Genomic DNA, 27,330 nt, shown 5'->3' with positions numbered 1-27,330 from the left:
TCAATGTTCTCTGCAGTCTTCCTCCTTCCTGGCAGCTCCATCTTTAACATCCCTCCTCTACAAATGTCCAAACCCTCTCAGCTTTGCTTCACTGTGTCTCCAAAATGCTCAACCTGAATGGTCCTTCAGGTATATTCATTTCTAATCCTTTTTCTCCTGATCTTAACAGCTTGAAATCTGAACATTTTTAGCTAGACACGCTAGTATTGTTAAAAAAAGAAGCTTGGAGTAATTTAGAAATTGTGCCATCAGTTTGTATGGGAGAACATTGTATCATTGCAGTAGAGTAACATAGTCTACTGTGTATAATAGGCAAGCACCCCATCATTTCCATTTTGACTTCATAGTGTATGTATACATTCAGGAATCTCAACTTTTAAGGTGCAGTGTTTATTTCTTCATACAAAAATAGTTTTCATGTTAGGTACCAGGATCAGTGAGGGGGAATGAATTTTTAAAGTTGGCTCAAACCAGGGCAGCGATTGGAGTGACTCTTCAAGTTTGCTACTGGGGGCGGTGGCAGCTTCTCTTTGTGGCATGACTTTACACATCAGCCTTATTGGTGTAACCTCAGGCTTTCACGGCGGGCAACTTAGACGATGTATTTGAAGCTGTAGGTGGCGTCACAGGACAGCTTCATTCCCTTGCAGCGACAGCACAGGTCCTGACGGTGAGGCTTCTTCATGTTAATGTGCCTCTGCTTCTTCTCACAGATGCAGCAAGTCTGAGAGCAACCCTGACAGGGGGTGTAAAAGAACATCACCAGCATAAGAAACAGCACAGGCTTTTCTCATCCCTACAGAAGGAATGCCTTACTGAGACTGATAGTGCCTTAGAAATGTGATCCAGTTTATTTAAATGCCCCACACAGAATCTGACTGACCCTGCGACTCCACTTTAAGTCCAAGTGAACAAATCATCTTGCGAAAGTTCCTCAAAAACAAGTTCACGTACCTTGCACAGGATAGATTCCACTCTGTAGGGGTTAAACCCCACTTGGCACTTCCGGCAGAGCTGCTTGTAGTACACCTGCCAAAGCAGTCGCTCTATTTTAGCTCAGCAGGCATTTGTTTGTGCAATGCTCGTTACCACTAACCTTACTCGTTCCAGAGATGCACCATACATAAGCACTCTCCCACCGGATGTTGCACTTTTTGCAGTGGAAAAACCCATACCTCTGCTCCAGGAACTGGAAAAAACAAAGATAAATAAAATTTGTACAAAATCTTTTTTTACCACAGCTGGGTTTTTCCCTGTGGGCTGCACTGACTGTAAACATTCTGATGATACTTTTATGGAGAATGTGAGTGAGTGCATAGATTTTGAACTTAACTATCGTGATATGTTTTGAGTTTCCCATTAATAATGGCTCTACCCCGTTACCATTCATACTACAAAGTAGTTAATAAACAAGGTAGTTTTTCAATTTAAAAACATTTTTTTTATCTTTTCTAAATACAGAACAGTCTGGGCAATTAGTATCTTATACTGCCCTTTATTTCTTTGTATTTTTGAACACGTTATGATCTTTTACACTTCTTAAATCTTAAATAAATCGAGTTTCGTTAGATGTTTTTTAGTGTAAAAAAAGTACCGAGTTAAAATCAGAACAAATTTAAATGAGCCTACGATGACATTTGCCAATTAACTAAAAGAATCTATATTTTCGGATGGATAATAGGTTTTAAATGACAGTCATACTAATTAGGCTATAGTTTGAGGGCTTGAACCATAGATGACTGAGGGACTTTTCTGAGTTACATCGTGGATTGGAAAGCTAAAGACAGTGCTCATTGCCATTTCCCCACACCAGGGGTGTCACTAGGTTTTAAGGACAGGGGGGGCTTAGCCCCCAAGAGATGCACACGACATGAACGAACGTAGTGAATGAGCACAAAATTTCACAAACAGAAAACAAAGACTGAGAAATTGTTTTCCTACTTTTTTGGACAGATTAAACATCCTAGGCCACCAATAGATCTATTGTTTTATTTCAGTCTGCTTTATAATACAGTACAACAAAAAAACAGAGGAAATGTGTTTGCTGCATCAATAACAAGAAAAAAACTGAAAATAAAAAAGTACATTTTTCTGGCTGCAATCACCAGTTACTTGGTGGGTGGAAGCATCAAAGAATGACGTCTGTTTTTAAGAGTGGCAAATTGGTCAATCACTCTGTTGTGACTCAGATGCTGAAGCGTGTCTTTTTCGATAGACATGACTGCAAGACTGAAGTCTTTTCTGACCCATTGTTTGACGCAGCCAGGAGTGCAGCCGACGCAGTGCACTAAAGGACCGTTCGCACGAGCAGCTGCTGACAGGCACTGTTAGGGCAACTTGGATGGTTGCCTTCAGAGAGGGAAACATGTCTGAATCAAGGAGGTTGTACACAGACAACATATTTTTGGGTGGACATCCAGCCTCTGTTTTCCGGGTAAGAAAGTTTCTGGCCACCAGAACCTCCTCTTTTTTCAGGTCAAGTCTGTAGTGCTTTGCAAGTTCATTCAAGTGTGGTTCACTCAAGAAGAAGTTCTCAGATTTAGGACTGCATGCCTGGACGCCTTTTAGCAGCCCTGCATCTACACTGCAAAATCTTTGATCAAGCTCGCCAACCATCCGATCCACACAAGGGAAAAGTAACTCTCTTTTCAATGTGTCTGAGTTGTTCAATTCAGTGCGTGAACCCAGTTGCCTCCAGGACAAAATCCTCCATTTTCCTCTGTTTGTGCCTTGTCTTGGCACCTGGTTCAGGGATACTGTGGGTGTTACACAGGGCCTTGGTTTTCTCATACAGCTCTGTAGCAAATGCATCTGAGTGTTTGCCCTTAAGTGTGTCACACACAGCTTGTTTGCAGATAAAAGCTTCTGCCAGGTCTAAAGTCTCTTTCTGCAGGAATTTGTGGAGTCCTTCGGTTACAGACAGAATCGACTGAAACATCAGTAGTGCATAGACTGCTGAGAACTTGTAGAGCTTTGCTCTGAGACCAACAGCTATGGGGGATCCAATTGCAGATAGGCACTCCAAAATGGCAGGCAATGTCTCAAGAACTGCACTGATTGATCGCAACTGACATGCCCAGCGAGTGTTTGAAAGTTGCACAAGCTCAGTTTTTGTCAATCCAAGCTTTGCCTGAGTCTCCATGAACTTATGATGATTGACTAGGGAGGTGCTGAAGAAAGAATACACACACTCCAACAAGCTGAAAAGCTCCACAGCCTCTGGGACAGCCTTGCAAGTATTGCACAAAACCAGGTTGAGTTGATGAGCATAACAATGCACATAGATAGCCTCAGGATGGAGCCTTCTAAAATGTGCTTGTACACCTCCAGTGGAGCCACTCATAACGGCTGCACCATCATATGTTTGTGCTACACACTTAAGCTCTGCAAGACCATAGTTTTGGATCTGCTGCTGAATCTCATTTGCAATGGACTGGGCATCAAATGATTTTATCTCTGCAAGTGCAAGGAAACGCTCCTTCACTGCCCCCTCTGACACGTACCTGACACAAACAGCTAACTGCTCTGCCTTTTTATCCCTTGCCTCATCCACCATGATGGAATAGACTTTAGACTTTGTCATTTCAGATACAATGACACTAGTAACTTCCTGGGCACAACAGTCAATCATGTCATTCTGGGATGTTGGTGAGATATACTGTGCATTTGATGGGGGATTATGTTTTTGAAGAAAAGCATCAAACTCCTTCAAAAGCTCCATGCACGCAAGAAAATTCCCTCTGTTTGGGCTGTCTTCACCTTCATCATGACCACGAAAAGGGAGTCCCTGTCTCCCTAACATAGAGGTGACTGCAACAATTCGTCTGAGATACTCTCTTCTTTCGACTATCTCCCTCACATTTGCAGTTGCTATCATCTGTGCAACGTTTCCCTGTTTGCTAGTTCCCTGGTAGCTTTTCCATGTAACAACACTGTCCTTATGTGTTTGTGCCATCTCATGCTTGCCAAAGATGACTAAAGATTTCTTCCAGTTCTTGCAACAGTTACTGACCAAACTATCATGTTTGATGTTTTTGCCAAACACTCTACATGGGAAGCAGAAAGCTGCATTCTGGTTGACTGAATATTCTAACCAGTTGTGCTTTTCAAACCAGCTGTGGTTAAATGCTCGCTTCTGTGTACCAAAAGTATCATGTGGATAGCTCTTCAGCTTCACCTGTCTGGGCCCTGTGTCTTTGTCACCTAAATCAAACCCTGTAGTAGAATGAGTTGCAGCAGCTGCTTCATCATTTTCCCTCTCTTGGCCTGTTTGCTCTCCTCTGTCTGTAATAACTTGATCTTCCTCTGCCTCTCGATCCATTTGCTGCAGCTCCTCTGTCTCTCCTTGCTCTCTCTGACTTGAACTTGCCTGTTGACCTTTTTCTCCCTCAGCCACTCCTTCTGCCTCACCCTTCAAGATACATTAAAACATACTGAATTGTAATGTAAATTGCTAATATCATGACTTCTGCTCCCGCTCCACAGTAATTTGTTGCTCCCAAATATTTTGAAGTTACAAACATTATATTTTGAGCACGCATGTGACTAAAATGGTTGCAATTTAAAGCCCTGAAAAATATTACTAAATTACTTGAATTGAAGTAATATTAAAATAGAACCCTCAAAACTATGTGAGTCAGGCTAATTTGACTTATATACATATCTCTCTCTTTGCTCTCTCCACTTTCTAACCTTGACTCTCCTAAATAAAAGCTCAAGTTAAACAGGTCTTATATGTTGTACCGTGACTGAAATGTTTCATATTTCATATCCATATTGAGTCCCATAAAATTCTAATCAGACTGTCTCCATCACAAATGACTCCATCCTTTGACTCACCTCTCCAGCAGACGTCTCTCCCCTCTGCCTCTCTGTGCTCCTCTGCCCTGACTCCTACAGGTTAATGGGGATGGAGTGATTATTATTATTTCCACTGATGATGACCATACCTGAATGAGCTCAGCTGGATTTTTCAGAGCTAAAACGAGTGACAGAAATTAACATTATGCTAACAATTTAACTTAGTGCGCTAGCCAGGTTTTTATTTACAAAATGGGGAGCACCTGGTTCATTATTTACATGGGACTCTCTGCTGTTAGCTGGAGCTAACTAATTGTTACTACCAGCCAGTGATGAAAACTTACTTTCTTGAAAAACTTGCGTATATCCATGATTTCTTGCCGTTTGCCACATGCACGCTAGTGTTTCTGCAGGTGTATACGAGCGGAGTGTAAAGTAGCAGTGAAAACGAGGACTGGATTTTCAGTCATGTGGATGTCCCCTGTGAACAACTGGAAGGGATTGGATAACGAAGCACTGACGCTACCTTAACAATGTAAAGCGAAAGGGACCAACCGAGTTATGATCATATTTGTGTGAATAGCGACAGGTTTATATTATTATTTCTTTAAACTCATATTCCTGCATCTTTATATTGAATTTGTCTGCAAGTTCTGTAAAAAAAAAATCGAATAAGTTAAAAAAAAAAAAAAAAAAAACCCACCAAATTATTTAGGGGGGCTTAAGAATATTTTAGGGAGGCTTCAGCCCCCCTAAAATAGGCCTAACGACGCCACTGTACTGCCCTTTATTTCTTTGTATTTTTGAACACGTTATGATCTTTTACACTTCTTAAATCTTAAATAAATCGAGTTTCGTTAGATGTTTTTTAGTGTAAAAAAAGTACCGAGTTAAAATCAGAACAAATTTAAATGAGCCTACGATGACATTTGCCAATTAACTAAAAGAATCTATATTTTCGGATGGATAATAGGTTTTAAATGACAGTCATACTAATTAGGCTATAGTTTGAGGGCTTGAACCATAGATGACTGAGGGACTTTTCTGAGTTACATCGTGGATTGGAAAGCTAAAGACAGTGCTCATTGCCATTTCCCCACACGCATCCACCTGAAAGTTGGATCCCTTTGGAGACCGGTGGAAAGCTGTCTTGGAGTCTTCTGGGGCTTCCTCGCCACTTTGATCCCCATCGGCCTCGGACGTGGCCTGCTCGGCGGCGGCTTCACCTTCTCCTTCACCAGCGCAGTCTTCGAGTTTCTTTAGGAAGAGCCTGCGGTCAAACACCGGCGAATAGATGGACACGGGCCTCAGGAAGCGCAGGTTGCTCATTGGCGGCGTGTGGCACTGCGCCTTCTCCTCCGGTGTGGACGCATCGGGGCTCATGGGGAGCTTGCAGGGAGTGGGAAATTCATCGAAAAACAGCGTTTTGGGGCCCAGAGAGCACTGGACAATTTTATCCACCCTGGCGTTCACTTGCACGCCGCACTCTTTGGTGTTCGCCTTCTTGAGCTGAGGGGGTAAACTGGGGTTGACCTGGGACAGGAGGGTCTTGTAGAGCTCCAGGTAGTTGAGGCTCTGGGGGTTCATGAAGCGACCATCTCTCTTGCCCCAGTTGCCGACCTGAGCCGGGGAAGCGCAGACAGGGTTACCATATACATTGTATGGTGGAAACGTGGACAGGAACCCCTCCATCCTGGAGCCATGAAACCAGTCCAACTTCGTGCTCGTGAGATTTATAGCCTACGCGTACCTTCTCTAGGCACTGATTGGTTAATTGAGAACAGCGGCGTGCAGGCTCGAATATAGGTAGAGATACGGTGCCCTCTATTATTTATTAATAATAAGGCTCTGTTGACTACAGCAAGAATGGCTGGCTATGCATTTGAAAGTGTAGTGGTACATTTTTGGGGCCATCTTTAAAATTTAAGTTAAATTAAAATTGTTTTTATCAAAAAACTACAGAAAATCTCTGCTGAAACAAGACTCTGTGCCCAATCCACTTCTGCAGCAAGCGCGATGCTTTATTTGAACGATCCAAATCCGAAATGTTATATTGGAGCTCCCTCTATGGGCTGGCTCATGTTGGCCAGAGACCCATCGGAGAAAGACAAAGCAAGCAGGAGATTAATGAGGCATGCAGTTACATCTTTATTTATTTATTTATTTATTTATTTTTAGTTGGACGTTATGTGAACTAGCTTGGCAAGAAGGTTGTATAACTTCAGTAATATTGCTTTTTTAGTAAAGCCACTGAAGTCAGAAAATCTATCATTTGAAAGCCAAAAATGTGTTAGACGTATTAAAAATGTGAATGAGTAGGTTAGCAAACAAAGGAAATTGAGAAATAAATACCCATGGGCATTGTCCCATAAATGCGATTTTTATTTTTAAAATGTCTGTGTGAATAAATGACTTTATATGGTATATATTCTAACAGTAGGGGTGCACTTAAAACACCAGAAGGGCCATTCAGCAGCAACTATTTATATTTGTAATTCCAGTTTACACAGGATTAACGTAAATGCACCATTACTGTCATATTCATGCGATCATTTTCACGCACAAACCCCTTTAGTTGAATCATGGGTTGGTGGTGAGTTCAGGCTCTGTCGGAATCCTGGGTTTTCCGTTTGATATGCAAAACAGACAACAATGCCTTAAAGAATAGTGTCAAAACATTATCGTTTGGATGTTTAAAACTCTATTTTTAAAACTGTGGGATTAAATGTAAACTCTGTTTAAGAAGACGAATGTTTTATTTGGCAGGGTTCGTGTATTTTATAGGCCTGTGCTAAATAAAATCCACTCTAAATTAATTTAGTGTGGGGTTTTTTTTATTGCAAATTGCCTGCTTTTATCTTTAAAGTGCGCTTCACGAGGACTGTTAGATATATTACAGGAACTTTATTTTATATGTGTTTGAATACTTGAAATCTTTTTGGAAATTTTTACGAACAAAAACTGAAAAAGACGCTCTGCGCGTCACGTGAAGGGCTCAGCAGAAGTACCCGAACTCGCCCTATAGGTGGCGCTACCCACCCATCGATGGTTTTTACCCACGGGCACTGAATCTATACATATTGGCGCCATTTTGGAGCTAGGAGGGGGAAGAGAGCTGCAGAGGAGGACACGATTTATCACAATTCACCGTAACAGGTAAGAAAATGCACAACGAAGCGAATCGTTTTGATTGAAAAGCAGCGATATTTTCGGACGTCGTTGCCACAGAGTCGATGTGATCCAGGATGTATCCGCGGAGCTCCCGGGTTTCCAGCGCTAAAAAAGGCGGAGCAGAGCCCGCCTCGCTTGCCTGTGTTCTCGGCAGCCTTGTCCGATTCACAGCGCTGGTTGACCTGGTCCTGCGGCGGAACAAAAAAATGGTTAGCTAGTAAAATAGTAGTCTGCTGACTGGGCTCCCCGCAGCACGAACAGACAGTGGGGGTCGGGCTGGTTGTGTGAGCGGGCTCGGGATATTGATATGGATATAACGGTAGTTAGCCGGTGTGTTTTGTTCGGTGCAGCGTTACTCTCAGTCCGCCCTCTGTCACTGAGATTGCTCTGCTGCTAACGCTAGCTCGGCACGCTAGTTTTTAGCGTGGATACTAGCGAGCTAACAGCAGCTAGATGGATTAGCCACAGTCAACATAACAGCAATAAGGCAGCCTGGCCTGAACACGCTGCTGTACCAATAACAATACCCTCTATTCACGAACAGCTTCCCGACTGTGTAATAAACTCACCCACGTGAAATCGGCCTTGAGAATAAATTATTAGCCTAACTCTGGTAGTGATCTCGTAGTATTTTCGTTGTGACGCTCATTATTGCGGGCTTTTAGTGAAAGGCGCATTACTTTTTTTTTTGTTTCTTTAAATTGCAGAGACCTGATCCTCTAGCGGTAATTGTGTATTTAAGGCTTCTCGAGATTTTAAAGACTTTTACTTAACGAGTTTGCGCAACAATGAAAATATGAACACAAATAGAAGCTTTGGGGGTGAAAAAGTAACGTGTGATCAAATAGGACATATTTATTTTTGCAGCTAAGTCGCTTCCAGAGAGCTGTAGGGCATCTGATGTCACCGCTATCAGTCTATATATGTATATGAAAAATCTAATCTCTGTATATGTTTTTAATTTTATTATTGCTATTGTTTTTAAATCGCTTCATCATCAGCATTGCGTTTTGATGAGCGGATTAAAGATTGTAAGCAGTCTAAAATATCTGATTACATGGCCATGAAACGCTGGGTTAGATATTTGTTTCATATGGATTTCTCTACACACACACACACACACACACACACACACACACACACACACAAAATAAATAAATTTTAAAAAATCCTCTTAAAAATAACACAATTTAAAATCCCAAATAGGATTTTAATGTATTCATTCTTTGTGCGAATTGCAAATAAAATAATGCTACAGGCAGAACTCATTTATCAGGAGCTGCTTTGCACTTCTTCAAGAGATAATTTGGCCCTATTTAAAAAATCAAATGCAGGCTGTGCTCCTTTAAGCATTAACTGAATTGTAAACTGAGCTCAATTATGTTTAGTCAAGCTCTTCCTCTTCAAAACCAAGATTTTCAGTTTGTTTCTCTTTGATGGTTGCCTTGTGGTGAATGGATACAGAGGAGTAATGATGTGTGTGCTGCCTAATACCCGTAGAGATGTGATTCAGCCTTCACTTGTCCATTTCATTTAATCTGAGGAAAAGCTCAACTCTTTGAAAGCGTTTCCCTTCTTCAGCCAGTTTCCATCGCTTTGTTTTTGTGAGAGTGCCCGTGCGGAGGTTGACGAGTTCGCCCTTAAAGCTGGCTGGTGTCCGGTTCCCTCTCTGTTTGCTGACATTCACCCTCATCCCTGTGATCACCCAAATGGGAGGGGGGTTAAAATCAAGGATGTCTCTGTCAGAGTTCGAATTAGGTTCGAAGAATGGAAAGTTCTCACATTTCTGCTGGCAGCTGCCTTTAAAAGACAAAAGTGGGAAGAGCATAAGCAACTAATGGGGGGCAGGAAAGGCTTTCGGTGGGGGGGATAAATGTGTTTTTACTGTGATAAACCAGTAATAAGCTGAAAGTAGCTCATGTTCAGGAGGTTGTGTATGGGACAGCTTGCTCCTTTGTGATTATTTAGTGCTGGTTCCCTGGTGGATGGTACCCACGCAGCCTCCCTAGGTTGAGAAATAATCTGCTGTGATTGGCTGCCAGAGCTCAACTGTGTATCAGTGTGGCAGAATGAGAGAGGGATGGACTCAAATTTGGCAGCAGCTGTGGGTGGAAAAGAAGGTCAGAATCAAGCAATCTGGCAGCTTGCCAATGTCCTGTGTGTGTGTCTGTGTGTTTTTGTAAAAGCTCAACTACAGCTACAGAAAACTGTTTGGTTGTGATTCATAACTAGGTTTTGGAGTCTGGTCTCTAAATCAAGCGCTTTTGTCAGACGGCAGACCCACTGACCGAGGCCGCTTCATAAATCAGTTTTTCTTTCGGGGTTAAAAGTAGCTGAAATTGAAGGAACAAACAGTTCAGTTGTGAGAGAAGAAAATAATCTGTTCATTTTTCAGGGCTTCTAATAGCTGCATATGTGCAGTGTTTTGTTTTTTTAATTGTATTTTGTTATGTAGTTGTATTGAATAAAACAACTACATTTTTTTTTCTTAAGGAGCAGAAGGAGATAATATTAGAGCCAAGTAAAACAAAAAACATTTGGCTAAATTTCATGCTGCCTGGTCTGAACTGTGGATCGGGCAGCCTAACAAATGCCTGTCAGGGAAGCTGAAGTGAGCAGTTGGATGAGGAGGATCTCGGTTTGGCATTTTGTGCACTTTCCAAAGGAATCGTACAGATTTCCCCACTAAAAGGTACTTATCTGTTATGGTAAATGGACTGGTTCTTCTATGGTGCTTTTCTTTTCTACTTGAGCACTCAAAGTACTTTGTACAACTTTCCTCATTCACCCATTCACACTCATTTATATGAGTGTTTTTTTGTTGTTGTTGTTGTTGTTGTTGTTGTTGTTTTTTACTAAGCTTAAATGCTTTCTGTCTAACACTTTGACACATTCACACTCCAATGAACGCATGAGAGAGCAACTTGTGGTTCAGTAGCTTGCTCAAGGATACTTTGGCATGCAGGCTGGAGCAGCCAGGGATCGAATCACCAACCTTCGAATTATATTGAAAGGTTATATTTTGAAAGCTCCAAGTAGGATACTGGGGTTTGTGAAATAAGTTTTTACTTTTGAGCAGACGTGATGCCTTTTTACAGAGAGATATTGCAGAGGTATTAATAGATATTATTGTAGGATCTTTACTTTACAATATAAAGTACCTGTTGTTGTAATTTGTTGCTATATAAATAACATTGAATTGAATAGAGATCTATGTGCACGCATAACCACAGGATTGCAGAAACTAAGATTGGGATATGATCCCTTTTTTCAGAATACCCAACCGTAGTCTGGGTTTCTGCAGTCATATAGCAGTTTGTAACACCATGTCATGCACATTGCTTGACAGCTGTCTGTCATATTGGTGCTTGGTGAGTAATTCCTGGATGTTGCTGGTGGTTATTGGGTGAAATTGGTTACAAAGAAGAGATTTTTGCTGCACCAAAAATCTCTGCAAACGTGCTAGCCGAGCAGTAGTAAACTTGGAAAAAGTGTGAAGAAAACTGCATTTGCCTTCAGAGTAAAACTTGTTTCAGCACGACAGTCAGCAAGTTTTGCAAAGGCCTGGTTTGTACTTTGAAGGCAAACTGTCTCAGTTTTGGCAGTTTTCACATTATCACTGCTACTGGAGGAGTAGCTGGCGAGTGTTTGCAGACAAGCTGGCGTGTTCTGTGCATACTACGAGTGACAGCAGAATCAGCTAGGAACCAAAGCAGCATGGTGGTTTTCACCAGTTGTGGATACTAGAGCAGGGCGATATGGCCAAAAATATTTATCACGATATATATTTGAAAATTTGCGATAACGATATAACCGACGATATAATTGATGCGAGACAAAATACAACTCCACAACATTACTAGCGCAAAAAGACAACCTTCCATTTATTTTCACTTAAGAAGCTGGTTTTTATGTACATTAAAGCTTTATAAAAATGTAACAGTGCAAATGCAAATTCCTTGCTGAAAGTTTAACCAAAAGGCATTTCCAGTAGAAATGGGCTGACATATCCTGAGCATAACCATGTATAATATCCACTGAAGTTAAAAAGAGGTGCTTTGCAACATTAAACTGCAGTGTGCAGTATGTATTTTTCGGACCATAAGGTGCACGGGATTATAAGGCACATTAAGCGAAACAAAGCAGTCAGATAAATCAAACTTTATTAAACTCATTCTTCTTGCTTCCTCCACTTCTGTACCATTGATTCATTAATGTTGAATTCTCTGGCAGCTTCTCTATTCCCATGTTGTTGCAGTCTATTAATGACTAACCTCGTATTGTGGATGGATTATCTCAGTTGTTCACCTGACTGAAGTTTGGTCCGTTTACAACATCCTGCCATGCGATTGCATTTGTCTCTAACCATGAAGAACCTTCACGTTAACTTTTATAAGTGGAAAAGTGTTAGTGTTCGTCCTCCAGCTTCACTGTTTATGTTATGCTAACATAGCTGTGTCGCTAGCGATCACGTAGCACATCATTATATACCAGCTAGCCCAACTTCAGTAACCCTACAAACGTCACTGCTGTTTAGTTTCCTGTCTTCATTTATGTTGGAAGTGATAGCAGAACTGTACGTTTGAATTTTTTCAGAAATCTCTCAGTCAGAACATGCTATATCATGCTTAGGTAACTAGCGAAACTAGCGAGCTAACTTCCGCTAGCTTCCTGCTAACGTCTAACTCCGTTAAATGTAATAACTTTAGTTTTCATGGATGCCTGGAAGTTAAACTTCATAGTTACACCTGGTAAAGCAGCAATGCTGATCGTTTTATTAAAGATGAAAGAATTTAGACAGTTTTTAACTCTAAGTGATGCTGCAGTGTTGTTTGACCTGAAGCATACGGAGTTTAGGACCCAGATTACTCCCAGATTTAAGAGCATCTTAGTCCGACAAATATGACAATAACAACGGCCGCTTGCATGTTCTGCAAAAAAATGTGCTTTGTCGTGTATCTGACGGACAAACACCAAACCAGTTCCACATCACTGAAGTTGCACCATTTTTACAAACCAATTCTGGTTCATCTGTTTCACTCAACAATCGGCCATGTGCGTATGAAAACAAAGGCACTGCGCATGCGCGTTTTACTCCCATTCTATCGCGATATTTCATTTTCCTATCGTTGCCTAACATTATACCGGTATTACCGTGAACGGTATAATATGGCCCAGCCCTAGTGGATACTCCATTTTTCTTTCCTTCATGACCAGTGGTTGCCAGGTGATTGCAGACTGGTCTCTAGGCTTGTGTGACCTGACATTACACGTCCAAATTGCCAGTCAAGTTATCAGCATGTGCCTGCATATCCTGAATTGAAAGCACAGTAATTTGCTGCCCTAAGGTGAACTCACAATGGGTTTGAAGTGTGCCTCATGTGCCTTTAGCTGGTGTCCATATCTCTCTTTATGGACAGATTTTGTCAATAGGATAGCATCATAGTGTGGATGTGACAGTGAGCAAAATGAAGGCCAAGATCATTGGTGTGTCATTAAATCAGGTAACATTTTCACGACTACTAAGTGCACATGGGTTTTTTGCTATGTTAACATATCCTGAATACACCAGAGGCCTTTGCTATGAAGAAAGATTTGGATTGATCCAAGCACCGTCAAGCTTTTACCCAGTTTTCAGTGTGATCAGGTGATTAAGAGTCTAATTCTTAGTGGGGTGCATTGCAATGGTAAGTTATTCTGGAGATCTAACATGCTTACCTGACTTATTGAGATAATGGCCACCTTTGTATGACCGCTTAAGGGCTCATTATGGTTGCTGCAGTGGTCATTGTGCACACAAGTAGTGACGTCATCATTTATATCACCAGTGAGGGCGCACTGGGCTGGCTCCAGTATTCTCCTAAGCGGCAGAGGTGTCACCACTCATACAAAACCTCCACATCAGTGTTATTACTGGAGTACAAAAGTCTTTTGGGATTTTTTTTGTCTTTCCAACGTCTCCCTTGGTATAATCTGGAAATCTTTTGCTCTGATGAATCATTAGATCATTATCATACACTCATTCCTTCAGTGTGTGGTGATGCCACAGATGCAAGGTTGCAAAAACTGAAAGCCCCATGATATGCATGAGGGCTGCTTGCTCCATGGCATGTGACGTTTCAGTGATGCTCTGTTTTTTTGTTTTTTTTTTCGGGGGGGGGGGGGCTGCTTAAAGAGGTTGTACATCGGCATAGTAGTGCGGTGTGATGCCCTAACTGCTCTAAAGTATGGAACTCTAAAGCTTCCTCAGGGACAGCTACCTTGCCATGTTGACAAATCTATAAGCCACGTGATTGGACGGTCTGTCATCACATTCAAAAGGGCCCCATTAAACCTGAAAATGCAGAGAATCACGAATGTCACTGTCTAGGACTGAAAGCGACAGTGACTTTGTGTGAGGAGTTTAGGTGCGAGACAAACTGAAGCATACCCAGATCATTAAGCACAGTGTGAGTGCATGCCAGCGGGCGAGTCGGAAAGGGGCGGATACTTGGGCACGACACAAAGTAATCACATCCCCAAGTAGGGAGCTAAATTTCATTATGAGATGTGGGAGAGTCTGAGAAAATTAACAAACAAACTCCTCCACAGCGACGCACAACAGCGAGCAGCTAACACCTCTGCTGATTATCATAGCCGCCACTAAAGTTGCAGAGAAATATCAAGCTAGAACATCTAACCTGTGTGTGTTAACACTGACGCTTTTGCGGTGTGGTTTTTGTATATGACTCACAAAGGTAATCATTATCACTCGCTCTGAAACTTGATTGCATTATTTAAACCGCCATCTGATCTGATTTCATTACTGATGTATGACTGACTATGTGCAAGTTTGATTTTGATTCATTTTTATTTTAAATAACTAAAATTATAAGGAAATAATGAGATGTATGTAAATTATAATTGTATATAAAAGATGGCCCACCCGAGTTACATAGAGTCAAAGGAAGCGTCTTCAGATTGCTTGGTTTGTTGTTGAGAAACCCATTATATGACTCTTTGAATACTGGCTCCTTTAGTCAATGTTTCTTTGGACAGCATAGCAAATTATAAATTGCTTCCTATTACATGTGATGCAACAATTTACCATCTTGCTATCCTGAGGGGACTTTATGTTCTGATGGTTCTCTGGAAATTGAATTGAATTGAAATGGGAAAAGTAAACGACTGCAAAATGAGTCTGTGCACTCACGATCTTCGGCTAAGTACCTACATTCACATTAATCTGCTTCATCTATTAAATATTTTTACATGTCTGCGTTGTTAGCTGTTTTTGTGAGTTTATGTTAACGGCTAGAAAACTGACATGAAAATAGACCAAGACGTGAGTCTGGAGAAAATTACTGTTTTGGTTAATAGCAGCATTTCTGAGCTGTAACCGAGGAAAGCTGCCATGTCTTGGATTCTAGTTTCTAATATCAGGGTTTTGATATATTTAAACCAAGCAGCTCACTGGGCCTAAACATTGTGCAAAAGCTACAAGAGCTGCAGACATTTTGTTAGTTAATGTCAGCCTGCTGTTCTCTTTAAGCCACAACATGTTTTTAAAAAACAGCCTGCAAAGATTATAAAGAACAAGACAGATGTTATGACTTAGTACCCTTATTACCACTAATTAGGGTTGGCTAAATCATGCCAATGTACTCTCACATGTACACTTTTTTCTCTATAGCTATTAGTGTTGTCGTGGAGGGTAGAACAACAAGAACTGAGTGTCATGAAGTGCCCACATGGGAGCACTGCAAAGCTAAATTAATGAGTCAGCGAGGTATGTCGAGCTTAAAGTTTGCGTTCTCAACATTACAGATGACTGGCTTTTTGCCTAGCTAGAAAAACCTGGCCCAAAGCAGGTTACATTAAGAGTTGAAATAGTCTGGAGTACCATTTTTAAGTAATTGTGTCACAGGCTTCTGACTTTATTAGATAGGGGGCAGAAAAGGGGCAGCGAGGGCCATCAGCATTTTATATACGCAAACTGTTGGGTCATGTCGTACTAATGCTGCAGAGGTTAAGTCACAAGTGATCAAAATGCAGCTCTTATTCACAGCGGTGCCCATGCATTCAGTTGGTTGCTCGTAGAGCTGGGCGATAGAACGATAACGATATGTATCGCGATAGAACTTTTTCTCGATAGGAAAAAAAAAAAAAAAAAAGAACAGCCAATCCAAATTACGTAGCGCAGAGCCGAACCAATCACAGCCGCAGCGTCACGTCACATGACTTGTTACGTACAGCACAAGTGCCAAGCCGCACATGTGTATTTGTTTGGGAAGCAGCCAGCCACCGTACCGCCGTGAAGGTATTTCGGCTATTTCAAGTCTGACAAAAAACAGAGTAGCGTGCACTGTAAATTGTGCCGAAAGCAAGTCTGGAAATACAATAAACTTTTCTCTAGATTTTTCTATGCGTTTGCACCTTTCGTCCACACGTAAACGGCGTTTTTGGTCACTGAAAACAAAGATTTTTAAAAACTCCGTTTTTGCATTTACTGTGGACTAGAAAAACGGAGAAAACGCAGCGTCAAAGGTGTGCGCATTTTTTGACGTCACACTGCGCCACGTTATTGTTTCGGTGAAATGAATTTCTACAATACTGTTAATTCTACTCTCTGCAGTGTTTAAATGCTTACAAATACACACAGTTACTGTCCGTCCACACATACGACTCGGTTCTGCTTCTATGCCCCAGCTTTGTTTACTTTTTCCCACCGTGGCTTCTAGACTTCTGATTGGCCAACATTTCTGCACGGTTAGGAATCTAGCTCCACCTGCTGCTTTGGCATGTTCATAAGGCAAGGCAAATTTATTTGTATAGCACAATTCAACAACAAGGTGATTCAAAGTGCTTTACAGAGACATTAGAAACAAAAACAAATAAAAAGCATGATTTAAAATTGATTAAAACAAGCAAACAAACTAACTAACTAAACACACACATTTCACACCTGTTCGCGCGATCTGAACCCTTATCGTAAGGGGAGCTACCAGTCCTTCTGTGGACGAGCTACTTTCTATTTTAAATTCCCTGAATTTAAAATACTCTCTAGACCCAGTCTAGACCCAGTTGGGGAGCTACCCAGAGCTCTAATCCCACACCTGTTCGCGCGATCTGAACCCTTATCGTAAGGGGAGCTACCAGTCCTTCTGTGGATAGCAGCGTTTTCCTTCATTTCTGCCTTTATGTGTGGACGGGATTATTTTTTTAAAACGAAAACGGAAAATCTCCGTTTTCAAAAATACCCGTGTACGTGTGGACGTAGCCTCGGTCTCTGACTGGAAGCGCTAATTCGTCATTCGGCTTTTGTCAGACTAAAGTAACTGTTAAAACTGTTTGAAAAGCTCAGCTATACAACAAGGAGAGATTGAGAATTTCCTTTTAGTTCTCAGTTTATTTGATATTGACAAAAGTTAGTCAGTTTTGTCTGTTCTTCTGTAAAACAAACTAAGATTTATTTTTAGAATTAATATTTTGTTTCTAAGTGGAATTGACAATTTAGTCTGTTTCATTTGTTCTATTTTGAAACTTAAACGCTTTAGCGGCTGCCTTTTGTGTAGTTTGCAATATTTGCCTTTATTTATCTGAAAAAGTCTCATGTTCCTTAAGTACATCTGCCCTGTTGAACTTATTATGGGAAATAAATATTTAAATAAAAACAAGCTGCTGATTATTTCACATTTTACTTGTGAGCAACGGCACATTTAAATCTTACAAATATAGTTATTTGGCTTATATCGTGATAGATATCGTTATCGCCTGAAATGAAAAAAATATATCGTGATATGAAAAAATCTTATATCGCCCAGCTCTAGTTGGCTTGTGATCCTAAAGAGCTGTCAAGTCTGTTTTTAAACTGCTGTAATGCCCACAAATGAGAAAATGAATCGGTTCATTTGAATCACCAAAACTTTTTAAATCTGTAAAATTAATTTTACTTTGATCTGACTAAAAACTAATTTGATTTCAACCTTCTCTGTTATTAGACTGTGGTACCGTGTCAGAACTGAATGCACTGATGTTTAAATGCTTTAATTATAAAGCCTGAGAGCACTCAGAGTGCACCGGGTGGGGGGGGGGATACAGATATCTGCTTAAAAGATTAACCGTTTTCTGCAGCTTTGCTCTTTTTCCATATTTGCCACTGTTAACTTCTGCAGTAACATTTTTTTTGTAGATCTCTATCACATGTTCCTCTGATAATGTCTCTGACTGAAGTAGGCTGCACTCAGTTAATCCATTTTGTGCAGAAGAAGAGTTAAATTATGCCTCTTTTTGTCTGAGAGCACACGGAGCCTGAAGCAGAAATCCCGGGTTAACAAAGAAAGCCGATAACCGCTTCTGTGATACCTGTTATCTCTGACTGGGATTTTGTTAAGCCAGCTAACACAAAGAAAGCCTAGCTATGTCAAAATGATTTCATAGTGCACCCCTCAGCTCATTCAAGCTCTTGGTATAGTCATAAACCTTAGCCAGGCTTTAGTTTGTCTGACAATTCAGGCTTTAGGTGAAGAGTAAATTCTTCTTACTGGGTGCACACATTTCTGTTGCTTTTAATGTCATTAATGGGGGGGAAAGCCACAGTGGGAATGGTTCATTTAGGTGTTTGAAAGGTGCCGCATGTATTATCTGGTTAAGAGCAGCTAAATTGGACGTCAAAGCACATTTTGTATCATGTGAATGCCCTAAAACGCAAACTGGGTGTAAATCCGTGAAATGCTTGTGGCTGCGGTAATGAAATGTGGAGCACAATGGTAGCAGAAGCTCACAAGGAAGGGAAAAAAAAAAATCAGCCTTGCTCTCTGAATGCAGCAATTTCATCCTGGACACAGCTTGTAGGAAGCTATTGCTGCGCTGTGAATATCTCGCTGAATATTTCAGAGGTTGCTCTCTTTCAGGCTGCTTTAGAAGCTTTAAAGTAAAAGATTTCCTGTGGGTCTCAAGAAGTTAACATTGTGCCTTTTCATGCCCCCCCCCAAAAAAAAAAAACAAAAAAAAAAAATCAAGATTCAGCAAGTTTTCAAGGTTCTGGGGTTTGACTCTCTTCCTTTGCTCTCTGTCAAAATAGTATTGCTGCTCTTGTGTTTGTAATTAATGCTCTTGTGTCTCTCTGCAGGCAGTGAAGAGCTAAAGAGGATGGCTCACTCTAAAGCTCGAGCCACAGACGGGAAGGTGACCTACCCCCCGGGGGTCAAGGAGATCTCTGACAAAATCTCCAAGGAGGAAATGGTTCGAAGGCTCAAGGTCAGTGTCAGATTGGTCATTACTGCTTCAGTAGTAGTTTTAGGAGTCGTCTTCTATTGAGGAATATTGCTGATATATCAGTGAAAGAATAATCATCTTTTTAAAACAAAATGTTTCACTTTGCTTGGTGTACCTGAATAAACCCATTTTAAACCTCATTGTCTTGGAGTGATGATTGTTTTACCCCTTGCTCGGCCATTAACCTCGGGGACTTGCCTTCCCCCATTTAAAATGCCCCATCTCTTTTCTAGATGGTCGTCAAGACCTTCATGGACATGGACCAGGACTCTGAGGAAGAGAAGGAGCTCTACCTGAACCTGGCCCTCCACCTGGCCTCAGACTTCTTTCTCAAACACCCAGATAAAGATGTGCGTCTGTTGGTGGCCTGCTGTCTGGCAGACATATTCAGGATTTATGCCCCAGAGGCCCCTTACACTTCCCCAGACAAACTAAAGGTAGGGTGATTCATATTTTCTCGAAATGTCTTCACTCTGTCTTGTTAGAGTTACTGTTGTAATTAGACAACTCTGCTTTTGCTTCTCTAGAGGAATAATTTAATGCTAATTGGACAAATTGATATATTCAGTCAACAGGTGTACTTGAAATTCATTCAATGTGTGTCCTTTTATTAACAGTTTGAACATTTTCAATGTATTTCTATTTACTTTAGTGTAATTTTTTGATCATGCCTGAATTTTGCTTAGTAGAGCTGCTCACATGAAGGATTCACTGTATGCGTGTTTTTGTTTTGTCTAGGACATTTTCATGTTCATCACCAGACAACTGAAAGGCCTGGAGGACACTAAAAGCGCACAGTTCAACAGATACTTCTACCTGCTGGAGGTGCGTGACTGAGCTTTTGTGGCTAACGTGTAGCACTGGGGCTTTGGTCACAGTAAATTGAATTTGGTCCCAAGTAGTTTGATCAAAATACAGCGAGGAGTTTAATTTGAGCTTTTACAAAATTTGTGGTGTTGTGTTGTGCTGTCCTGGCTCTTTAATTGCAACAGTGGAGTGTGTGGAGTTGTTTGTTGTGACATTAAATACCAAGAGGTGTACACCTGGTTGCTACAATGGAGGCTTGTGCATCACAGAACTGTCAGGAACAGCCACTTGGATATTGGTTACTTCTTTTGCTGAAGGCTTTGCTCTGTGTGTGGATGCTATCTCTAAATGGCAGCAGAGATGCTTTTTTACAATAAAGTAGTATTTCTGATGTCTCTGAAAGGCATGTTAAAGTGCCACCGCATTCAGCATGCGTTGCATTGTGCAGGTAAAAGGTCAGCCGTGCACTGAGAAAGGATGGCTTCCTCTTTGCAATAGATTTCACTCAGCAACTGCTAGCAACCACTCTCTGTTTGGTCGGAGAGTACACCTTTTCCTTCCAACTTTGTGCGACTGAGGCCTAATGCATGTGTGCACTCCTGGTTGCATAATAAATGACTGTAGCTAACCGTATCTGAACTCCGTTTAAAGGATTAAAAAATGTACTGCGCCTTCAGAAAATTATTTATTTAAACTAAATTAACCTTTAGCATTTTTGGAAGCTCTTTGAAGAATCTCGTTCTGATTTGATTTTTCCCTCGTTAATGGTTTGTTTTGTTTTTCGGTCTTCCTGCTTGTGTGGTTCATTGCGGTGTGTGTGTGTGCGTTTTTCATTAAATTGAGTTTGTGCCAAGAAGCAATTTCCCCACAAATTGAAAGAGACAAACTGCTTTTAATTGCAAGTCATTGTCTTTTGTATGCAACGTAATGATTATTAGGATTGTAATTAAAGCTGCAGTTCTAACTGTGGCATAAATGGGCCATTTGAAGACGAGGGAAATCTTGCCATTTTTATTCTTCTTTTTTTTATGATTATTGTTAATACAGCAACAGTGAAGTCCAAATGATCTGTTGTGGGAGTGTGTAATACAGAGTTTTAATAGCTGGAACTACACCTATTGAATTTTGGGGGAGGGGCAAGGGTTGTACATGCTTAAACTAAGCACAAGTGTTCATGATGGTTGTGAGAGATATCGTTTACCTGGGTAATGTTTTTGCTCGAAATTTAGCCTTGAAGCACTTCAACAACCTGCACAAATACTGCCATGTGATGAAATCGGAAAATATTGTCTTCCTGAGATGTTGTGACTTGGCTCAGTCTTTTTAACCAAATGCTTAAAGCCCTGCTTTGCCACCATGTAGCTGCATCAGTAATTTTCATCCACTGTTTGCTCTTACTGTCATATGGAGCGCAGCTAGTGAGTGCTCCAGTGAAGCTCAGTGGAGTTGTCTGTTTACCTTTGGGTCACATGTCACCAGCTGTTAGTATCTCCTCCTCTGTAGACTGCTGGTACTCGGCGGTGTGTTTTAGCCTCAAGCAGTGAAACAACTTCAATGTTCCACCTTCAGAGGGAACAGTATTCTTGCATATTTTACAAAGTATTGTGCATTGTTGAGCTTTCTTTTTAGGTACTGGATCAGAGGCTGACACACAACTCTCGCTTTCAGACGTGCCTGGGCTTATTGTGTTGTAAAATGCACTAGGAAACATAAACACATGGCAATGATTTGACATTTTTATATCACTACAAATATCTCTACCTTACTATAACAGATGGTTTGATATGGCACAGGCCTAATTTATGAACTGATTCAAATTTGATGGTCAAGATCACTGTGAGCTCATCTCAGCCTTATATTAAGCAGTTCTGATGAAGAAATAATCTTCCTGCAGTAGAGTCAGCTCACACTAACTTCAAAGCAGGCCAAGTTCATACTAACTAGCTTTAAAGAATATATGTTATCCTTACAAAGCATGCGGTGGATATGTAAAACATATCAGTGGAGAGTGGGAGTAGTGGAAAAGGTCACTTTTAAGCATGTTAAGTGGGTGGCTTAATGAAGAACTTGAATTGCTTTTTCAACTGCAAAGGTTTTAATTGTGCTAACAGCACACAGAGTAGTTGTTGGCTTTGGAAGAACAATTTCTCACTCTTTCTCAACATTTGCTTTCTCCACTGTCGTGCTATCTCAGTGCTTTCTGCTGTGTGTATCAGAGCAAGCCAGAGCCATGCAGCCCTAATACACTGAAGCCCTTGCACTGGCCAGTATTGATATGCTTTATCATTAAACTTGGTCACTGCCCTGAAATACTGTTTCCTCTGGTGTCATTTGTCCTTACCTGTTGGGACTGAGTGCGAGTTTTATTTTAGTGTCCAATTTCAGTCCTCTTAAGAGGCGGCTGGTGCCTGGTCACGGTGTCACAGCTGAATACCCTCAGGCTTATTTTAAAAAACAAGACTGAATGTTACCTGGAAATGATTGCATTTATAGCTGTTGGTTTTTTGTTTGTTGGTTTTTTCCCTCTTGTTTAGCAAGTTCCATTAGCATAAGATTGCATGCATTACTGTACCCGGTACAGTAGGCACTTCTAAAGCAGTCAGACTTGCTGCAACTTATTGTTTCAAGATTGCTTTATTTGTAAGTCTCTCGTACTTGTTGGTGTTTGCCTGCTTATGTTAAACTACAATTTTGCATGTATTGCATCAAGATGCATTTCCATTAAATGTTGTAAAGCAATATGAGTTTTGACAACAACTGCAAATGTGTTGGATTGACAGTAGCAGTAGCCTTCCATAGAGGAGGATTCTACCAGCTACATGATAAGGACAGGTGGATTGGACCCTACAGTCTGTTAATCTATGCAGCTCCTGTAGATGTTATATACAGGTGGCCCAGTACTTTTGTCCATACAGTGTATATTTATGGATTAATGATAAGTGGCACAATATTTTTTGTTTGTACAGCCTATTAGGTTTTGGAACCTGCATAATATTTTAGTACCCAACCCTAGCACCCACTTAGCACCAACCTCCAGCTCAACCCAGTCAGAAAATGGGAAGTGAACTTAATGGGAGACACTTATTGGAGCGTTGAACTGTTAAAGGGCTTCAGAGGTTGGTGGAGACCAGAAATGAAGGTAAACCAGTTACAGCAGATTGCTGCTCCTCCTTGAGCCTGGTTCTCTCAGGATTTTTTTTTTCCCTTCCCACTGCCAAGTGCTTGCTCAAAGGGTGCTCTTTGATTGTTGGGCTTTATCTCTGTGATACAATTTAAAGCATTTTGAGAAGACCGCTGCTGTGATTTGGTGCTAGATAAATACAATTGAATTAAAGGGGGAAGGAGCATTCAGCAGGTAGACGCATGCACACTTCACTGAGCTGCTGCTCGTTCATAAGAGCTGAATTTTGTCACCATATCAACTTTGAAGCCTATAAGTGTTTTAACCACTTGACAAGAAAACACAGCTGTGCTGCATGAATATTTTCATATATATCTTGTCGCCTCTTTTTCTTTTTTTCCCCCCAGAACATCGCATGGGTGAAATCCTACAACATTTGCTTTGAGCTTGAAGACAGCAACGAGATTTTCACCCAGCTCTACAGAACTCTCTTCCAGGTCATCAAGTGAGTCCCTATTTATAAGTCACAACCAACCACCTCGGTTTTCATGGTGTATTGCATGTGAGTCTGTGCCCAGATTTTTATTTTTTCTAATTCCTTCCTTAATTTTTTTTTTTTGCCTTCCTGCAGTCCTGACAGCACTAAGCTGCTGTGATTCAAACATCTGAAAATTGTCTTTGCTGCTGCATCGTAAAAATGCACAGTAGCGGTACAGTTGTTTCTAAGTGATTGCCCTCTCGCCTCTCTTCTTTTTTTCTTCTAAACCCCCACCTCTCAATTTTACTGTGCTGAACACAACCTCCAGGGCTAAATTCTGCAGTACAGAATCTGGCTCTTTGCCACTGGAAAGATTGTGGTTGTCTGTGTCAAGGTTGTGCCAACACGGTGCTTAATTCTTTTTATTTTCTTTTTACTGCATTGAAAGAATCTAAAGAAGCCTGCTTTCCATTTAAAATATTCTCAGTGATCCAGCAGGTGTTGGTGAGATGGTGTTAGTATGTGTGGAAGTGGTGTTTCCAGAGAGTGCCACATAATGAGACTGGTAATGCTTGGTACTGTTAAGGAAGACAGTCAATCAGATTTAACTTTAGCTAATAAGCTTTGCTGCCCTGCTGTAGTGCAGATCATTATGAGCAGGTTTACCCACCCTTTGTGTGAGCGGTGCATTTTCAAAGACGCATAGTGTTTTGTTTGAGAGGAAGGTTACTTTTTGAAATGAGAGGTCCTGTCAGAAAAACAAGTCACATCAGTTATACAAAGAGTCCGTCCTTAATCTTTGTGCATTGTTTCCCTAGCAATGGGCACAACCAGAAAGTGCACATGCATATGGTGGATCTGATGAGCTCCATCATCTGTGAGGGAGACACCGTATCGCAGGAGCTGCTGGACACCGTGTTGGTCAATCTAGTGCCAGCGCACAAGGTATGTCGGGTGAAGTGCAGATGCGCATCCGTTTAACTGTCTCAGTAACGCGCTCGTAGTACCGCCACAAGAGATGATCCAAGTAGAACCGGCTCAGTAAAGGAAAACCTTAAAAAATAAATTGAAATGTTCACTAGACAGAGGCCAGTATGATTTTCCATCCTCTCTAATTCAGTGAGACCCCTGCAGGTGGGAAGAGGTAAAGCAGCTTAAGCACTGGTCCACAAGAATAAGTGGACATCTGCTCCCGAACTATCCAAATGGCATTCAGACAAGAGATGATGGACTACACCCTCGTCTTTCACAGCCACATCTCTGAACATTGCTGTAATTTGCTGTTTTATTCACCAATTTGTTTTTGTTGTTGTTATCCAGAATTTGAATAAACAAGCATATGACCTGGCCAAAGCTCTGCTGAAGAGGACTGCCCAGGCTATTGAACCCTACATCACCAATGTAAGATGAAATCTTTGACACTCTTATTTATAGTGCTGTTTTAATCCTTTACTTCATTTTACACAGGAGACATAGTCATATTTAAAGCTGTTAACAGTCATAACACTCAAAAGTGATACATTCAGAGGTGTAACTGTGGCTCTGAAGTCGGTGGCGTGTAGTGTGATATGAAGAATGTGATATTAACTCTACTTAAAGCACAGCCTGCCATGCTTGAAATGTTTCTGTGCTGTAGGAGTTTCATATCTGTGCTAATGAAGCTAAGAGATATGGTGAACATTACGGCAAACTTCTAATGCCTCCTAATCCACGTGGTTTACACGTCCTTGGTTAAAATACCGAATCCCTCCCACCTTCAATAGCTGTTCTGTGATGGATCTCAGATACGTAAGATGATTTATGGTCTTGCACACACGTACTTACTCCTCTCTCCGCTAACGCAGTCCGAGTTTGAGTCGTGCGATCATGTAGGAGTTTCATCAGTAATCGTTACTCCTCCTGCTCTGTCGTCTGCATCAGTTTTTCAACCAGGTGCTGATGCTGGGAAAGACCTCAGTCAGCGATCTGTCCGAGCACGTTTTTGACCTCATCTTGGAGCTTTACAACATAGACAGCCACCTGCTGCTCTCAGTGCTGCCACAGCTGGAGTTCAAGCTCAAGGTATAGGGGAAAAAATCCACATTTATCTATTTATTTTATCTTTGTCTGTGTAGTTGTTTTGCATAATATTATGATGTTTACAAGAATTTAATATTTTTAAAGCAGTTGCATTGTGATGTTAGCAGTAGTTTTAGATTAAGCAGCAATACTTCAATAAGTATTGATATTATAACTACAGTCAAACTGCAAAAGCCTTAACTCTTGTAGCCATTACACACAGAACTGCACATTTTCACTTTCTCTGCAGGTTTGTTGATTCATATTAGAAAGATAAAGCAGTCAGCCAGTCAGCATAATGTTGCCTCTGCAGTGTCTCATAAAGGCATCCCGCTGATGGATAACGCTCATTAACTGTTCATGGGGAGTGAGGATCACTGCTGTCTCCTCAAAATAATAGCTGTGATAAAATCTCTCTGCTTTAGACCAGAACCCCTCTCGCTCTCTTTCTCTCTCTCTCTCGCTCTCTCTCTCTTTCTGATGCTTGCTCCCCCTTTGCCTTTCTCTCACTCACGCTCGTTTCATCTTTTTATCTCTCACTCTTTCTTTCCTCTTTCCTCCCCCTATTGCACTTTTGTCTTTCTTTCATGCTCACCCCTTTCCTCTTCCTTCCTCGTCTCCCTTTGTCTTGCTTCTGATTTGCAAACAAGATTGATACCAAAGAAAGTACTGCCATTGTCTGTTATGAAAACGGTAATGTTTCCCGTGTAGTTAATGTAAATGACTTGGCACCTCGTTCCAATCGACTCAGCCGATTTTGGTGCATCATTTCTCTCCCCATCTCTTTGTCTTTCCCCGCTCGTCTCTGCAGAGTAATGATAATGATGAGAGGCTGCAGGTGGTGAAGCTGCTGGCTAAGATGTTTGGAGCCAAGGACTCTGAGTTGGCTGCGCAGAACAAACCACTCTGGCAGTGTTACCTGGGCAGGTGGGATTCAGTGTTGTGGATCTGACAAATGTCTCTATAATCGCGATTTGATTGATAACTTTGCTTTCAAAGAGACAAAAGAATCATCTTTTCTTTTTTAGCTTGCATTTAGTATCAATTGGTTGGTTCACTTTTGGATTAATACTATATTTTAAACCATATTAAAACTAAATATATTTTCTTTTTGTTGTGGTTACACTGGATTCTTCACTTTATTATTACTACATAAATGCCACACAAATCCTGTGTGATAAAACACAGCGAACTGTTTGCCATAGGCCGGAGAGATGATCAAAACAAAGACAGATGGAGAATCGGGTGTGAGCACGAGGCCGTAGATAATTAAAATAAATGAGAAAAATAGAACTGTGCTTGTCTTTAATGTACGCGTGTCATGGTGTTGCATTGAACAGTCGTACAATTGTATTATAAAATCAAGTCTTGCAAAGAACAAAGGGAAGAGTTGAGAATACTTCCTGCAGCTGATCAAGCAGTTTTCAGGTGTGGAATTGTGGGTGAACTGGCCCTTTAATGGCTCATAGATAATACTATGTATTAAAGTAGAGTAGATGAGAGCACAGGATGGAAACAAACGTTAGCAGTAGACTGCTTACATGCAGCGTATCTACAGTTTCCTGCTCTTACCATGAGAAATAAAATAGAATCTACTGGGTTCTCTTATATCAGGGTGTGTGTGACACTGAGCACATCA

The 27,330-nt window shown here is 41.1% G+C and overlaps 2 protein-coding genes and 1 pseudogene across 2 annotated transcripts in view; 1 reads left to right on the top strand and 2 right to left on the bottom strand.

Moving 5' to 3' along the window:
- Positions 1–363: 363 nt before the first annotated feature.
- Positions 364–6,543, bottom strand: zar1l (zygote arrest 1-like). Its single transcript, XM_085470438.1, has 4 exons — positions 5,911–6,543; positions 1,097–1,189; positions 955–1,029; positions 364–736 (listed from the first exon to the last, which is right to left on the bottom strand). Exons 1-4 carry the CDS (start codon positions 6,490–6,492, stop codon positions 593–595), a joined length of 894 nt encoding a protein of 297 aa, XP_085326564.1. The 5' UTR covers positions 6,493–6,543; the 3' UTR covers positions 364–592.
- On the bottom strand, positions 1,810–3,970 carry LOC146700262 (zinc finger MYM-type protein 1-like; annotated as a pseudogene).
- A 1,328-nt stretch (positions 6,544–7,871) lies between the features above and the next one.
- pds5b (PDS5 cohesin associated factor B) overlaps positions 7,872–27,330 on the top strand; it is a 35,256-nt gene continuing 15,797 nt past the window's right edge. Inside the window, exons 1-9 of the mRNA XM_085470437.1 lie at positions 7,872–7,956; positions 19,082–19,209; positions 19,461–19,664; positions 19,966–20,052; positions 23,563–23,660; positions 24,452–24,578; positions 24,954–25,034; positions 25,554–25,694; positions 26,503–26,618. Of these exons, the coding sequence (XP_085326563.1) occupies positions 19,102–19,209; positions 19,461–19,664; positions 19,966–20,052; positions 23,563–23,660; positions 24,452–24,578; positions 24,954–25,034; positions 25,554–25,694; positions 26,503–26,618 (962 nt within the window). The 5' untranslated portion in view covers positions 7,872–7,956; positions 19,082–19,101. The remainder of the gene's footprint in view (positions 7,957–19,081; positions 19,210–19,460; positions 19,665–19,965; positions 20,053–23,562; positions 23,661–24,451; positions 24,579–24,953; positions 25,035–25,553; positions 25,695–26,502; positions 26,619–27,330) is intronic.

The sequence above is a fragment of the Copadichromis virginalis genome, linkage group LG10 (genome assembly GCF_057382275.1).
Source record: "Copadichromis virginalis isolate Kocher_CV1m ecotype Utaka linkage group LG10, C_Virginalis_male_GT1.1, whole genome shotgun sequence".
Taxonomy (NCBI): Eukaryota; Metazoa; Chordata; class Actinopteri; order Cichliformes; family Cichlidae; genus Copadichromis; species Copadichromis virginalis.
This window is presented reverse-complemented; position numbering and strand designations above follow the sequence as displayed.